Genomic DNA, 16,373 nt, shown 5'->3' with positions numbered 1-16,373 from the left:
AAAAGAGTTTCTTGTTGTTAAATGTTAAAGTTTTATATGTATTTTGATGTTAATAAAACGAGAAACTCTCAGGGATGTGACGTCAGACTCTTTCGTATCTACGTGCCGAATAGGAGACCTTTGCAAATAAACCAGAATATTCGATATATGAATTATCGATTTACTGCTTGTGAATATAGTGCTGCCAAGCATAGAAATTAAGAACGAAAAGTGCTGCCCATCAAAAAAGAGCTGACCAGTGCGTACAATGTTGGGTTACAAAACGAACGTTAAAGTTGAAATTTTAGGGAACAGCAAAAATTTGTTGCTGACCGATTTGAATTTACATACGAATAATCCGATTTGTGTTTTAGTTGTAAGTATTGGTAGTTGTAGTTTATTTAATGTTTCCTTTTATGCATAACAAATTTGTATTTTTTCTTTAAGTTTATTGAATTTGTCTGGTAGTGTATGTTACTTTTTGCAGCTGTCTATCTTTGTGTGGGTCGTGCAAATACATAATACGTATTTTCAAGTTATATAATACTAATTATGTATGTATATACTATAACATTTGTTAATACATATTCAGCATATCGAGCGTATATACGTAGTTATAAATCGATTTCATAGTATTCTGAAGTTACGTTTTAAATCGTACCAACTCTTCATTTTCTAATATTGTACGGTATAAAGTTTAGTTTTGCTATCTAAAAAAACAAATGTACAGTCGCAATATACTTATTAAAAATCTGCGTTATTTTTGAAATAACATCGCCTTAGATGACAAATAAAATGTTATCAACAAATATAATTTGTTTTTCTTTTATGTTCGGGTTTGTTGGCCGTTTGGGAAGTGCTTCGTTTGGTTTTGGTTTTGGTTTTCGTTTTTTGAGGGAATCAAATAAGTGCATAATAAATATACAAATTTCGAATATTATAAAAATTGTTGTACAATTATTGTTGTGAGCTTGAAAACAGTTTTGCAAAATTAGTATATCTTGCAGCTTGACTCTTTTGATTACTCTTGCATTGAATATTGTTAAATGCAAATATTGATATTCGAAAACTTACGTATTGATTTTCACTTGCATTTAAGTAGGTATATATATGTAGTTAAATAGATTGCATTTTGTCAAGAATTTCTTTTTGTTTTGCGTATAAAGCCTTGGTATATTGATGTCTAGATATGGTTTTTGCATTTTCTATTTAATTATTTTGTTTAAGTAACTCTTATTTTTGAACTCTTAAATAGATATTTCTCTTTAACTTTTATTGAGTTATTTGTATGTCATTTGCAAATGGACGTTTGTGAGTATTCAATTTCTGAAATAAATAATTAACAAAAAAATAAAAAAAAAAATGTTGGAATTTAAACAATTATGATAGTTGTTGTTAATCATTTAAACATATACTGTAAGATTTCTTATCTGTTGTTGCATTTATAATTTGATTTTGTAATTTGCGTTGATTTCATTTCGATTTGCGCCTAAAAACTAAACGGTTTACTAGAAATTCAATTTCAATACAGTGCGGCAGCCCTCCCGTTGAGCAGGCCTGGCAACCCTAAGCAAGAGTCACTACGAATACTTAAGTTAGTGCTAGAATTTTGCGTTTCTTGTTCTCTCAACTAGTAATAAAGACTAAATTTAACAATTCCTTTGGGGGCTTCAGAGACTTATTGGGTTATCCAATTTGTATATATTTTGTAATTTCTTAAGTTCCTAACTTAGATCGTCCACACCTGCACCTTCTCGGCCACAACGCACCAGCTGGCGCGCTCATAGTAGGAGCTAACGATGTGCAGACTGGCCACATGATGATTAATAAGCGCGTCCAGCTCGCCCTCACGGAACACGTGGTAGAAGCGATGGTGTGTGGTGGCCCCACCCTGCGAGGGGCTGTCCAGCGAGGTGTTTGAGCTATTCGATTGCTCCAGCGACTCGGTGGAGGTTCGCTGTTGTAGCGTTTGTTGGTTCTGTTGTTCCTGCTGTAAGGGAGTACTTTCCGAGGAGCTGGATGCACTGGATGTCACCGATTTGATGGCGCTAAAGTTGCGCCGCCGGTGTCCATACTCGTGCATGCCCTCGCCCAGCTGATCGCCGCCGCGTGCTTCCAGCGCCTCGGCATCCTCATCCTCCTCGGGTATGGCTACAGGGTGGAAAAGGTGTTATCGATGAGAGTTCCAAGCATTTAGTATTGTCTACTTACCATCTTCATCATCGCGGACATCACTGTCCCCATCGTCCTGCAGCAAGTAGGCCGTCTCGGGATTAAGATTGTAGCGGCGGTTGCGTTTGTAGTTGAATTTAGAGACCTTGCAGTGCTCATAGATGCCCAGCGTGTAGCCCGGCTCATTCTCCTCATCCTCCTCGTACTCGCCCTCCTGCTCCTCGTGTATGGTAAAGCTGCGTGTCTGGGAGGACAGCGATGATGTGGACGACGATATGGGCGACTGCTGTAAGCTGGGCTGCGTCGAGAGATTGGCCAGCATCAGACGACGCTCACGCAGCTCATCACGCAACGCACTCCAATCGCCATTGGAGCGCTTCTTGCCACCGCTCAAGTACTCGCCAATGTCACCGATGCCGTCCAAGCTGCGGCACTCGGCGCGATTAATCTTGTCGTCCAGTTCGCGCTGCAACTGGGCCGTCAGCTGCTCGGCGAACTCGGCGCAATCGTAGGGCTGTTGCGCCTGGCCAGCTTCGCGCTTCTCCGGCAGCAGCGGTGCGCTGTCCGCATTGAGTATGATGTCATTGCCATTGGGCGTGGCATTGTTGATCTGCAGCTCGCTTGTGTGGTAGTGCTGCTCGTCAACGCTAATGAGCTGGTTCAGCGCTGTGTCCGATTCATCACTGGACTTGCCCGTGCCGGTGCCGGGCGCCGACAGCAGCTGTGCCGAGCGCGGGGCACTGATCACGCTGTCAATGGAGTCCGGCGAGGACGGCTCACTGGAATCGCTGTCCAGATCATCGGTAGCGGGGTTGAACAGCTCCAGCGAGAGGAGCTTGGTGGCGCTGGTGCTGCTGCTGCCCGCCAGACCGGAGCCCGAGGCACGTCGCACTATCGGAAAGCTCTGTCGTTGCAGCTGCAGCGACTGTTGCTTGCGGAACTTGGGAATGGGCGGCAGCTCTCGTATGGCTTGGCGTGTAATCCTTGGAACAGTCGGCGCCGTTGACAGCAGTTGCTCCTGCTGCTGTTTGATGTGCGCTTCGTCAAAGCTAAAGCGTGCCGGCTTGGCGACAGGCGTCAGAATGGCCATGGCTGCAGTCACAGCTGCCATGGACTGGGGCGGCGATGTGACTGCTCCCAGGATGGCTGCTGGAGAGTGGGCGGGCGTCGGCGGGCATGGCATGACGAGCGGTGACGTTGGCACGGAGTGGGTTGGCGGCAAACGTACCAGAGTGCAGGTCGAGGCAGCTGTGGTGGTTGCCGCTGCAGTAAGTGCCGCCTGGGCTTGTCCATTGCTGGAGCTGGAGTTGCTGGAGCTTGAGTTGGAGTTCTGCTGCTGTTGCTGATAGTTCAGCTGCTGCTGTTGCTGCTCCGGCTTGGGTATGAAGATGACCGAGGCAAAACTGTCCTCAGATTCAATGCTCGTGTCCGACTGCAGGCTGCTATCCTTGGACGAATCAGAGCCGGATTCGCGCGAGTGCCGGCGAGCGCTGCCCTGCTCACTCTCTGCGCAGGTCACACAATCCTGCTGATAGGCACTGCAGTGGCATATGTTGGGCGCATTGCAGTCCACTATGCTGCAGTAGCTCACTGGACCGCTCGTCGCGCTGGACAGCAGCAGATGGGCCGAGAACAAGGTGCCAGCGTTGCTCACATGATGATGATGGTGATGGTGCTGGTGTTGAATTTGTTGTTGGTTAGCTTGTAGTGCGGGCGCTACTGGCTGCTTGTTGTTGTTGTCCGCCTGCTGGGGATTGGGCGACACGGGTACGGGCGTTTGGCTTGGCGGCCCATTCTTAATATTCTGCATGAGCTTGGTTATGCCCGTTTTGGTCACACGCTCCAGACTGTCCGTCGAGCTTTTTATTTTGGTGGTAAAGCCCTCACGTATAAGCTGCAATCGCTTGGAGAACATGGCCGAACGGCAGAGGAAGGCCTCATTTAGCGAGGTCTGCTTCTGTATGCGCTTACGCACCCGCTCCTTTTCGCGCAGTCGATTGCCAGCCATCAGCTCCTCGTTCAGAGAGCTTTGTTTGCGCAGAAAGCTTGGCTGACTGGTGCCGGGCACCGGAGCTGCATCTGTCGTTTCAGCTGCTAGCGGCGGTGATGCTGTGGAGGATGCGTTTCCACTAATATTGGCCGTCGCCGAATGACTGCCGGTGTGCGTGTAAAGGCTGCTGCTAATAGTACCATTGGCCCCATTGTAGCTGCTGACCATGGGAAAGGCCACGTTGGCGCTTGAAACTGCTGGCGCTGGCCCGCCCAGCTGCGATATACTGTCGTCCTCGCATAGCGACTGCTTCTGCTTGATTAACTTGGGGCGGCGAGTGAGAGTGCTGCCCGCGCTGGCGGTAGTCGTGGGCGAATGGTAACCATTGAGCTGTAACTGGGCCTCGGGCGCGCTGATTAGCAGAGCAGCTGTGGCGCTGGTTTTGGTCTCGCCGGGCACCAGCGGACCACTCAGACTGGGCACACTCGAACGCGACCGCACTATTTCACGCGGTGGCGTCTGCAGAATGCTGCCTAGGCTGCGCGATTTCAGGCCAGCGGAGAGAGGCGGATCCGGAAAATCCTCAAAGTCTTCGAGGCGACGCAGCTCAATGGGCAGATCCTTGGCATCTTCATAGTCCAGGCTGCTATTGTTCTTGGTGTCCTTCGATGTCCACGAGTCCATGAACCAAGCTTGACGACGCCCGCTAGCCAGCTTCTACAACGGAAAATAATTGAATCCCCAAGGATATATAAGCTGATGCCCAACTTACTTGTAAGGCGCGTCGAACAAAACTATAGCAGGACTCGCCCGGCGAGGATGAGCTTAGGCTTGAGCTGTCGCCATCGCCAGCCGAGCGACTGGAGTTGGTCGAGTCCTCCGTGTAGGCATGATAGGGTGGCAAAAAGTCGTTGTCATCTTCATCATCGGAGTACGTGTAGGAAAAGGTTCGGTTCTTCGGCGGCTGCCAAGGTATCAGCACGTCCTGCGACTCAAAGCGCCGGTGCCGCTGCTCCAGCGCCCAAACCGTGATGACCACCCGCCCGCCAATTCGCAGGATACGCGCCAGTTCCCTCAGCGCCCGTACACGTCGCTCCGTGGTGGCAAAGTGGTGGACTACAGCCAGCGATAGCACCGCATCGAAGCTATCATCGCGAAAGGGCAGCTCCAGATTGTCGCATAGCGCCACCTGTGACCCAAAGAGCGCAATATGATTATGAATAACTCGATTGCTAAGGGAAATGCGACTCAAAAGAAACTGCATGCCGAGTGCCCAGAAAATTAAATTACGGTAAAGTCGGCGCCCATGCCAAAGCGTGGCAAGCAACTTCCTTGTAATCTCAACCCTCAACGATCCTCCACCTTAAGTGGGCTATTGAACCACCTTCAGTTGGGCGAGTAACCAGCCAAAGAAATTGATGCATTTTTATAGCTTCGCTTAATAAATTTCACATGAAAAAGTTTAGGTTAAGTCCACAGAGCGGTTTAATCAGCAAACATATGGCCATTAATTATGATGCTTAAAGCAAATTTTAAAGTTATAAAATAAAATAAAAAAAAAAAAACGAGAAAGAAAGGCTATCTTCGGCACGCGAAGATCTAATACCCACGAAGATCTAATACCCTTGCAGACCTAACCAGTGCTTTGCCCGTATCTAAGAAGCCCAGGGAAAATAGTTAATGCCGAGTTTCGGCAAGATATCTTAATAAACAAAAAAGGTTTTTAATCAAAAACCTAGTTTTCGACCGATCGTTTCTATGGCAAATATATGATATAGTAGTCCGATGGGAAAGGGAGCATAGTGAAATCTTTAAATGCCGTGTTTAATCAAAATATCTTGAATGACAAAAAGGTTTTCCATACAGCAACTTAATTTTCGATCGATCGTTCCTATGGCAGCTATATGATAAATTGTACCGATCTTAATAGGATTTTGCATTTATATGAAGAGCATAGTGCAACTAATAAATGTCGAGTTTGGTAAAGATATCTTGAAAAACAATATGTTTTTTCCTACAACAGCTTAATGTTCGACCGATCGTTCCTATGGCAGCTATATGATATAGTGTACCGATCTTAATAGGATTTCGCATATATAGAAGGAGCATAGTAAAACTAATAAATGCCGAGTTTGGTCAAGATATCTTGATAAACAAAATGTTTTTTTCATACAAAAACTAAATTTTCGACCGATCGTTCCTATGGCTGCTATATGATATAGTGGTTTTCACATATGTGCTGCGTGCAACAGAAAGACGGACTTCTGCAAAATTTCATTAGGATAGCTTTAAAACTGAGAGACTAGTTCGCATAGAAACAGACAGACGGACAGACGGTCAGACGGACAGACGGACATGGCTACATCGACTCGGCTGTTGATGCTGATCAAGAATATATATACTTTATGGGGTCGGAGATGTCTCCTTCTATGCGTTACACATTTCACGACAAAATTATAATACCCTCTGCAAGGGTATAATGATGATTATTATTTTCATATGAAGAATTGATTTAAAATTGAATTTTTGCAAGCTAACAAAACTATAGGGAAATATAGCACTAAGATTATATAGTATTTAAGATTATAATTAGGCACATTTCTGAAAAACGCATACAAATGCTTGCTATGAAAACTTAGCGAGAATTGAATTTAATAAGAGGCACGCAATGTTTTTTCTTCATAAAAAGAGCTTTCATTCAATTCCAAGCAGTTGGCTCAATTCCCAGAAGGCTAGTTGGGAGCTACGAGTTTGCAACAGCAGTTTGCAATTAACAAGAATTTCGTTCACATAGATGGGTGTAAACAAAGTTAACGCGCTCGTCTGATGAAAATTGGCACTTGGTTAAGTCAATTTGCCATTGAAGTGCCAGCATACAAGCACACACACACACAAGCAACCATACACATACACATGCACAAATATCGGTTAGCCCATCTGCATTGAGTTGTTCTTGTTTTGGTGAGCTTCAATTGAAAAAGTTGGGAACTGTTTTACTGTAAACTGACCTAGCCTAACTCTGCGGCAGGTGTGTGCGTGTGTGTGTATGTGCATATGTTTTTTTCTGTGTATTTTTTTTTATAAAGATGTGCGTCATTTCTATTCATTTCCATGTCACGGCCATCGCTAAAAGAGTCAATTAAGTCTGACAAAAAAGGTAATAAACAAAACTCTAAAAAATCGAATGTGTGTGGGTGGAAAAGCGTAATGTGGTTGGCATTTCTAGATTAATTTCCAATTTCCCATTAGATGCAATATGAATGAAACCACCGGCAATTGCTTAACAATGTTATCAAATCAACTCTATGGCGATGATAAATGTTGAAAGTGAGCTTTGTGTTTGCAATTTCTATTATCTCTGGGGCTATATTTTTTTGAAGTATGCATTTATTTATTTGGACTATCTCTGGGTGCATAATTTTCTTTTACTGCTGCACGTACCACAAATATAATTTGTACGTTGCAATAACGCTAATATCGTTCGCTCTGTATGCGTGTTACTGACCTGACCTTGACCTGCAAGGCAAAAAAAAAAATAAATGCAAGAAAAATTATTCCTCCCTCTCATTTTCTCTGTATTTGCTGCGACAGCTGGCCAGGTACTTGGCCATGTCAGAGAAGAGCCTATGCAGCAGACATTGCAACTTAACTTGTGGCAAAACAGTTTTTAGCAGAAAATGTCAATTAAGTTAAGCATTTGGCCGGCGAGTCGACAGCTGCAAGTGCAGAGATCATGTAAACTGCAAACAAAATGCAGCGAAAACTCGGCTAAGTTCTGACAAAGTTACAATGCTCTACTTGGAAAACTTGCTCTTGCTTATGTTGTAAAATTTTACATGAAATTTATAAATTGTAATTAAAAACATTTCGCATTTGACAGGTAATTTGTAAATTCTGTCAAATGCGTGTTGCCGTTTCTTTATTTTACGACTGGGTGAATGAGTTAAAACATGCTGTTAAAAACATTGAATAGAAATAGAAATAGTGAAAACCAGAGTCTCTGTGTAGTCTGCTTTATAGTATGGATAAACTCTTTTTTTTTATTATATAATAAAACGTTCACTAGCTTTAGATACAATATGCTTCTGTCTTCACAGTATACTATATGCATAATACATATTCTTACGGCACAATAAAAAATATTTTTTCTGCACACTTGTGGGCTATGCAAATGCCAAAGTTTGAATTAAACTGCATATGAAAGTGCCGCACATTTGCTTTAGTGCTTTGTCCGAGCAGCTTTCAGCAATGCAAAAATTTTATTCGTGTTTCTTCTTTTTTTTTAACACATGTTCCGGTGCCATGAATGCACGCTTTGACATTCCTTTATGCGCTTTACAAATTGTATTTATAGCAGTCGCCATTTTTTATACGTACAGATACACAAACACATACACACTGGTCGAGCACATTACGCTTTTGAAATTGATGTTGACAAGTTTTCAATGCAGCTCTGTTTTGTTGCCATCGTGGGCGCCAGGTGAAACATGTCACGCATACGCCACGTTGCACACTAATGAGGCCAAAGCACAGCACAGCTGAACTGACGGCTCAAAAGAGTTCCGTAAAGTAAAAAAAGCAAAAAAAGCAATTGCAAAAATTAATATGTTTACGCACGTGTACTTTATACATTTGCTTGGCCTTCTTAGCCACCAGCTTATTTAAATTAAGTTTAAACGAACCACAAAACAAAGAAAGTAAACACATTGTAGTCGTCTGCAACCGACTGCAAAATACTCGCGCACGCAAGTCTACAGCTTAAAAGAGGCCACCCAGAAAAAGTATGGCCGGACGGGTAAATAAAATATCCCCATCGTATAATTTTGCTCTATCTCTCTTGGGCGGACAGCAACAGTCGGGTAATTGGGTATGGCCTGATTCATAATGGCTTGAGAAATAATATCCGCCCGAGACGGGTGTCCGCATTTCGCTTTTTTTTTTAACATTTAAAAATAAATAAATACTTAAATAAAAAAAATGTATTAAGAGATATTTTTTTGTTTCAATTTGCCATGGGCCACTATCATAAGGTCTTTAGTGGAGCTCATCTGTAGTAATTCCAATTTCCAACTTGGTTAGATACATATATATTTTTGCTATTTACCGCGCACCCATATAATCTCTATCCGACAAGCATATACAAACGATTATGTTCAGAGTTTTTAGTCTCTAAAATATGCGACATTGAACACACCCTATATACTCTTTTCACTTTGTGAGCGTACATTAACAGTTGAGAGCGCTGCTGAAGTTTTCCAATGAATTTTCTCGGCTGCATTCGTCTGGTACAAAACTGAACGATTTAGTTTGAAAAGAGAAGTCCGAGAATCTCGTTGCGATCGTTTGGGTTTTTACACCCTTTTGGAAGGTATTTTAGTTTTTTTATGATGCATGGAATGCATAGGATACGTTTCTGGCTATATATTCTAGATTAGCATACATAGTAGTTGATACAGCCACGTCTACATGTTTGTTTCTAAGCGAACAGTTCTCACAGCTTTAAAGCTATCGCCTTAAAGCTATCGACAGTACATATTTCGGAACTGGCTGATCGGACAACTGTATCTTATAGCTGCTATAGTTGGGTCATTTAAAGTATGCTGCTTAAGCCAAATTTGATCAATATATCATTATATTTATCATTATCAAAATATGGTTTTTTTTCTTCTGCCAAATCGTAAAGCAAATGTTTTCAAGGGTATTAAGTCTTCGGCGTGCCGAAGATATCCTTTACTTTTTCGCTTTTTTGTTACATTTTTTGCTGCCCCGCTTTTTTATGGGCTTTTCTGGCTTCTGTTTTTGTTTTCAATGCGTCATTTCGGGAAGCAACAAAATTTATGAGCGCTTGACTGCAGGCTGTTTGTGTGAAGTGTGTGTGTGTGTATGTGTATGTGTGTGCATGTGTGTGTTATTTGCTTAATGCCAGCTGCAGTCTGCTTCAGTTGGCAGTTTATCGCTTTACAAAATTATAGTAAATCAGACCAAGCACGAGTTTTGAAATCAAAGTAGTCTGTCAGCAGCTGAAAGTTTTCCTACCAGCGGCAGATACATGTGTATATGCATGTGTACATGAATAAAACTATAGTTGAAGCAAAGTTAAATTGGCTTTGCGCATAGTTTTCTGTTTTTATATCATGAACCCTTTGAAACTTGCTAAAAAGGGTATAATGCTTATGTATAAATATGTTTCACAGGCAGATGGACACTTATCTGACCCCAGGTAGTAGATAAAGTATATAAATAGCATGAATAGCCAATTCGAACTAGTTATATCCGACTGCCTGTTCATCCGGAAGATCTCGAAACCCAATAAAGCTACGTGCTTGCTAATGACAATCATCGATAAATTGCCCCCTTTCCTTGAAATCGATAAAAAAAAAAACGATATCGAATCCTGAATCTTTAGCATATCTCGGAGCATAAATGAGCTAGAGTCACCAAATTTGGTATGTGAAGGCAGCTTGGCGCGGGTTCCAGGGAATCTCCTAATCAGGCACTCCCGACCGTGGCTCTCTAGTTCTAACTTGTTTTCCCCTACAGCTTTTCAGTTTTGGTTTTTGAAAAATGGAAACAGAAACATGCTACAGCAACATACTACATTCGTTTTCAGGTCACGTGAGTTGATGGTATGTTTTGTATTTTTTGCATTTGAGTGCATTCACACATATTGCATATTATCAGCACACACATATTGCATATTATCAGCATTTGAATAAAGTAAAATTTAGCATATACAATATGGGTGGCATTCAAACGAAAAATGGTGTTGGCATTTAAAGATAATAATGTTATTGCAGATAGAAACATTATGATTGTAACTGCCTGAGTCTGCACAACTCTAACATAATTTATCTAATATATCAGCCAGCCGAACAAAAAGCAATAACAAGAGATTTTAATTTACAATGCAATTCCATGTGAGCTATATCGTTACACCATTTCTTTTTGGTTGCATAATTAGAATATCTCTATAGATTTTAGTTTTTAATCAGCCATGATAGTTTCCTGGACGAATATTTAAGGTGTAATGGAAAGGTGGTATAGATAAACTGAACCCGACAAAAAGCTCGTTTATTTTAGGAGGAAGAAAGCGAATGTAATTGCTGCTAATGGATGCCATCGGAATGTACATCAAGTACATAACAGTTGTAACAATCAAGTAATCATAGGCACCTTGCACTGCTCTTCTGTGAATTTAATGATAATGGGACTGGTTATTATATAAATGAAACCATTTAAACAAAATTGTATGCACTTTGCAGTGTGTGGCATGTAACCAGCAAAGCTGGCAACCCGCCTGCGACGGCAGCGTCGGCGTCCTCGCTGTGTCCTCGTCGTCATTATATGCGAAGTTCAAACCCACGCTATGCCAGCAAATGCAATTTAAATTCGAAAAATTCCTGCAACTAAGCCTAGGGGTGGGCTGAGGGGCTCCAACCGTTATCCGTGGAGTGAGGGTTAGTATGCTTTTCTTAGAAAATGGCATTTCTTGCCTGGAAATGACACCATAACTAAGCGAAGCGAATCGAAGCGAAGCGTTTGTAATAGATTATTGCAAAAACTATTGCATACCTCTGGGGGCGAGACTTTAGGATGAGAGAGGGAGGTCGGCAGCGGCAAAATTTATTGTTTGCTGCTATAAAGAAGAGGAACTATTGGGGATGAGCAAGAACACTACAATAAAACACAACAATAAGTGAATAAAATGCACATTATTTCAATGGCAACTGCGTATTGGAGCATTGAATGGAATTTGTAAAAGAAAACTGAATTTATATTCATTATTGGAGAAATGTATGCTTAAAGTTGCACAGCATATTCTGAACGCTATGATTAATTTAAATAGTTTAAATGGCTTGGCAAATGTATATCGGTAGGTAGGTGGATCGGGAAGCTTCCTCCAGAAACGCCATTCATAAGGAGGTAAATATAAAAACTTAATTTCTTAAATGTTAAATATTACTGAGCTCCTAAATTTCCCCTTATTTTATGCAAAAGAGTTTAATTTCATTTTAAATTACCCTCGCTAAATCTCGATTGAAACATATTAAGCAAACAAATTTTTAGTTTTAAATTTTTGCTGTCCAGTTACCAACTCCCAGTCCGACTCTGTATTGATTTAGCGTTCGCTTTAAATGCAATTGTGCTGCACTTGACAGCAGCAGAGACGTCTGCACTTTATTAGTTGCTCTCTAATGGCCAAAACGCTGTTCATTTTATGGCTCTATTGCTGGCCATTGCAATTACGAGGGCATTAAAGCTCAGCGCCGGCTATAACAGAGGGAACATGTGAAAATAATTTCAATGATAAGCATAATTTATGCGTTGCATTTAAGGCGACTTGGCCAGCAACGAGCGCCCGACTGGGCCATGGCTAATATTTGAATGAAGCGCACTGTGTTTGCGCGTTGAGGCGAAATGGGTCAATTGTATGGCCAAGAATTGCAGTAGAGGCAAGAATAAAGAGGAGAGAGGCAGAGAATGTGCTGCACAAATGAGCTATTGTTGGCATGGCAAAGAAATATATGTGTGCACAAACACAGCCACCTACAATACCCTCCAATGGAGTAATTTGCTCACATCAATTACAATTTTCAGGGCATTCATGACCCTCACCCGAGACTCACCTCGCCGCCCTTCCCGTGTGCCACCTTGCTAAGGCGATAGCAGCGATCGACGCCAATGGTGCAAATAGCGGGATTGCATTGTGCTAGATAACGCCCACTGCCGCAGCCCACGTCACAGACCACGGAACCGGGCTCTAGGTTGCCCAGAAATTGTGCCACTCGCGGCCGCACTGGTCCCGTTGGCTCCTCGCAATGCTCATAGACATCGTGGACGTAGGCACGTTCCAAAGCCGCCGAACGGCCGCTGGCATCACTTGTCGGAGTTGTTGTTGTTGTTGATGTTTTTTCTTCTGCTGCAGTGGCCTTTGTTGTGGTTTGCGATTGCGTCTTTATTGTCTCCGCTGTTGCAGGCGCTGTTACATCTGTTGTTGTGGTTGCTGTTGTTGCGCCTGTTGTTGTGGGCGAAATAACCGTTGGTGCCAAATTAGCCGTATGTGTTATGCTAGACGCTGCATTTGTCGCAGTTGTTGTTGTCAATTGTTTGGTCATTGCTGCTGCTGCGGCTGCTGCTGCTGTTGTTGCCACTGTTTCCTTTGTTGGTGAGCAGGTTTTATATGTCGTTGACAGACAAACTTCATCTGCGCGAGAAAGTGAGATAAATATAGGAAATTTATATTAACTACAGTTCTTTGTGGACATTTGTATACCCTTATAAAGGGCATTATAATGTGTGACGCATACCAAAAAGTAAGTAACAACTTTTCTGTTTTGCCAATCTCGACTTTGCATTTCTCTAGTTTCACTGTTTCAAAAACTCTCATCAATACTGAACTACTGTATTATTTTCTGTATTTGTTATTTTGTAAGATTTCACAAAAACTCACCATTTACGAGGATATTTAATCTTCGTGGTTGTCGAACATGCAGTTCTTTCTTTCTTTACTTATACTCGTTATGTTTTTAGCAATATGAGCTACAGCTTCGTATAATTATACTCTGGCTTAAGAGGTTAGCAAATAATGCATCTACTCTTCAAATGTTTATATTTTAGCTGAAGAAATGTCTTTCCTTTATATCACAATATTAATTGAATTTCAAGAGGCTTTGAATAATGTATATTTAACATAAAGCTATTATTATCATTAAAGGTAAAACATTGAGTGAGCTCCGCTAAGACTGAAGCCTAAAGTTTTTATTACTTTATTATAGGTTAAATGTTGATAGTTTAACTGTTAACTCAAAATTGCCAAGAAATACAAACTGTATTGGCTAACAAAATGCAAACTGCATGGTTATTTATAATGTGCCAACAATTTGTATAATTAATGCAATTTGGGTCGCCTAATAGGAGCCATAAACTCAAAACTTTCGCCCCTATTGCATGCATAACAAAATTTACAATTGCACACTTGTGGGTGTGTATGTGGGTGTGTGGATGTTTTGTTTGTTATTGCACTTGTTGTTTCTCAATGCATGACATCAAGTCATAAAATCGTTACAGCAACGCCAGAAAAAGCCACTCAAATACACACGCACACACACACACGCGCGCTCATATCTAGAGAACTATTGTCAACGCCGACATTGGGCAACTTGCATACCGGAAATGTAGAACTAGCATGAGTTTGCATTGTTGTTGACATTTTATAACTGTATTTCCGGTGCCAGTTACTGTCGACGCTGCCCAAAGCGATTGCATGGAAATTTGAACGCCCCCAGTTCCCAAGAAATTGTCAGCGTAATGAATTGCTTTACGAAAGGTGAGTAAATGAAACGGGATTCATGAAGTGCCGCGAGTTTGGCTCTTAGGCCTAAATATGGCAAGAGCGGAAGGGGGCTGCGGGGATTGTTTTCAGCGGCCACTGGGGCTGTGCGCGAGTGGGCGCCAAAGCGCATTAGCGCTGTAAAATGCAATTATAATTGAAATCTGATTAAAAGCAAATATAATGGCAACATGACGCAGCATTGCAGCCAGTGGGTGTATAGCATAAAGGAAACTTAAGATAGTGTGTGTGTGTATGTGTTGATAATTGAATGTGCGGGTGTTAATAAGCGCAGCAAATGAGCTTTGAATGTATTTTATGACATTTTAATTAAATGTGTCAGGCCTTGATGCGACAAAGGGTTAGGATTGCACAGGAGCTGAAACTGCATAATTAAACCCATTATACGCACATTGAAAATATGCAAATTATGTTGTTAAATGCACATTACAAAAATTTAAAGGAATTTTAATCAATCAACAAGAAAGGAATTTTTGTTTGTAATAGCTTCACCTGGCCAATGGAGGCAATGCGTTAAATTATCACTTTTCCTAGCACAAATAACATCCTATAGCAAAGAAATAATACAAAATATAAGCCGGCCTTAATTGTCTCTTTTTATATACGCCAACTCCTCAACTGATTGGTCGTTATGAAGCCGAAATTTGTACTGAAGCTGCCTTTGGGGAGCATAAAGACTGATTTTTGCAAGTTTGATCTGCAATCATTATCATCGAAACCGCGTGGCTTTGGTGTTCGAGCGTATAACTAATGAGCGAGCGGTTGCCGGCTATTATTATTAACTAATTTATTTGGTTTAATTTACGTTTTCTTAAACTAATAAACAATGAAAAATAAATATAGCAACAATAATTAAAACAAGAATAATTATTTAATCTTATTAAGCGACGGCTTATTAATGTCCTTCTAGTAGATATACATAGTTACATATATCGAGTCTTGAGTCAAAGCGTTGCTTTGAAACGTTGAACAACTGGTAAAAAACCTGTGTTGAGTTTTGCGGTCATGATAACTAATAGAAATTAGGAATGAGCCATATGTCTTTAAATATCCCACATTCGCATTGTAGGCGCGAGCATAACGTGCGTATGCATAATATTTTGTGGCTTGTGTCGAATGTTGTATGTTGTTGATGTTGATGTTGTTGGAGGTGCTCACCTTTTGTTAGGCCGTTGGTGCGCTCATAATTCGCATTCCACACCGCCGTCGAAGCCAGTTCCGCTGATAACATGCGATGCTAGCAGAGCGCAGGAAGAGAAATGACTTTACGAGATTGCCAATAGACAGAGGCTGTTCCTGTTTATATGCTTGTTGTTGTTGTTGATAATGTTGATGACGGCGTTGAGTGGGAGAGCAAAAAACGACAACGAAGGCAACGGCGACGCGTCAAAAAATCAATGTGCATGCATAATTTAAAGTCAGATGTCAGTCGGCACTTGGTTTCTGAATACGTCGCCGACTTTGAATTGAAAGTCGCGTTGTGCTATTTTTAGACTTTCCAACCGGGCCACAATTCATACGATAATTTGCTCAATTTTGTTTTGAAATCTATCATTATAGCAACTACACGCCGTAATTGCTATTGCTCTGGTTGTTTTTGTTGCCAGTGTTTCTGCTGCTGTTGCTCCTGCTGCCGTTTGCTGCTTTTGTTGTCGCTACTGCCGTCGCAAAGGACACGGACATGGACATGGACACGCGCTCACACACAAAATAGGGTACACAAAATGCTTTTTGCTGCTCCTGCTGCCTCCTTTGTTGCTGTTGCTGTCAATGTGCCTGCCAAGCGACAGCCTGCCTCTGGCATATGACGTTTCCTTTGTGTGCGTGTACGTGTATGTGTATGTGTGTGTTTACGTGTGTGTGTTCACTAATGCGTGTGCG

At 41.9% G+C, this 16,373-nt stretch overlaps 1 protein-coding gene across 1 annotated transcript; it reads right to left on the bottom strand.

Moving 5' to 3' along the window:
- Positions 1 to 1,358: 1,358 nt before the first annotated feature.
- Positions 1,359 to 16,037, bottom strand: LOC115765769. The gene is made up of 5 exons (XM_030709441.1): positions 15,651 to 16,037; positions 12,769 to 13,346; positions 4,914 to 5,330; positions 2,191 to 4,858; positions 1,359 to 2,130 (listed from the first exon to the last, which is right to left on the bottom strand). The coding sequence occupies exons 1-5, from the start codon at positions 15,721 to 15,723 to the stop codon at positions 1,709 to 1,711; spliced, it is 4,158 nt and encodes a 1,385-aa protein (XP_030565301.1). The 5' UTR covers positions 15,724 to 16,037; the 3' UTR covers positions 1,359 to 1,708.
- Positions 16,038 to 16,373: the final 336 nt, after the last annotated feature.

The sequence above is a fragment of the Drosophila novamexicana genome, unplaced genomic scaffold, assembly GCF_003285875.2.
Source record: "Drosophila novamexicana strain 15010-1031.04,08,12 unplaced genomic scaffold, DnovRS2.1 tig00000986-arrow-arrow-pilon, whole genome shotgun sequence".
NCBI classification, from domain to species: Eukaryota; Metazoa; Arthropoda; class Insecta; order Diptera; family Drosophilidae; genus Drosophila; species Drosophila novamexicana.
The sequence above is the reverse complement of the archived record's forward strand: the minus strand, read 5'-3'. Positions and strand labels throughout refer to the sequence as shown.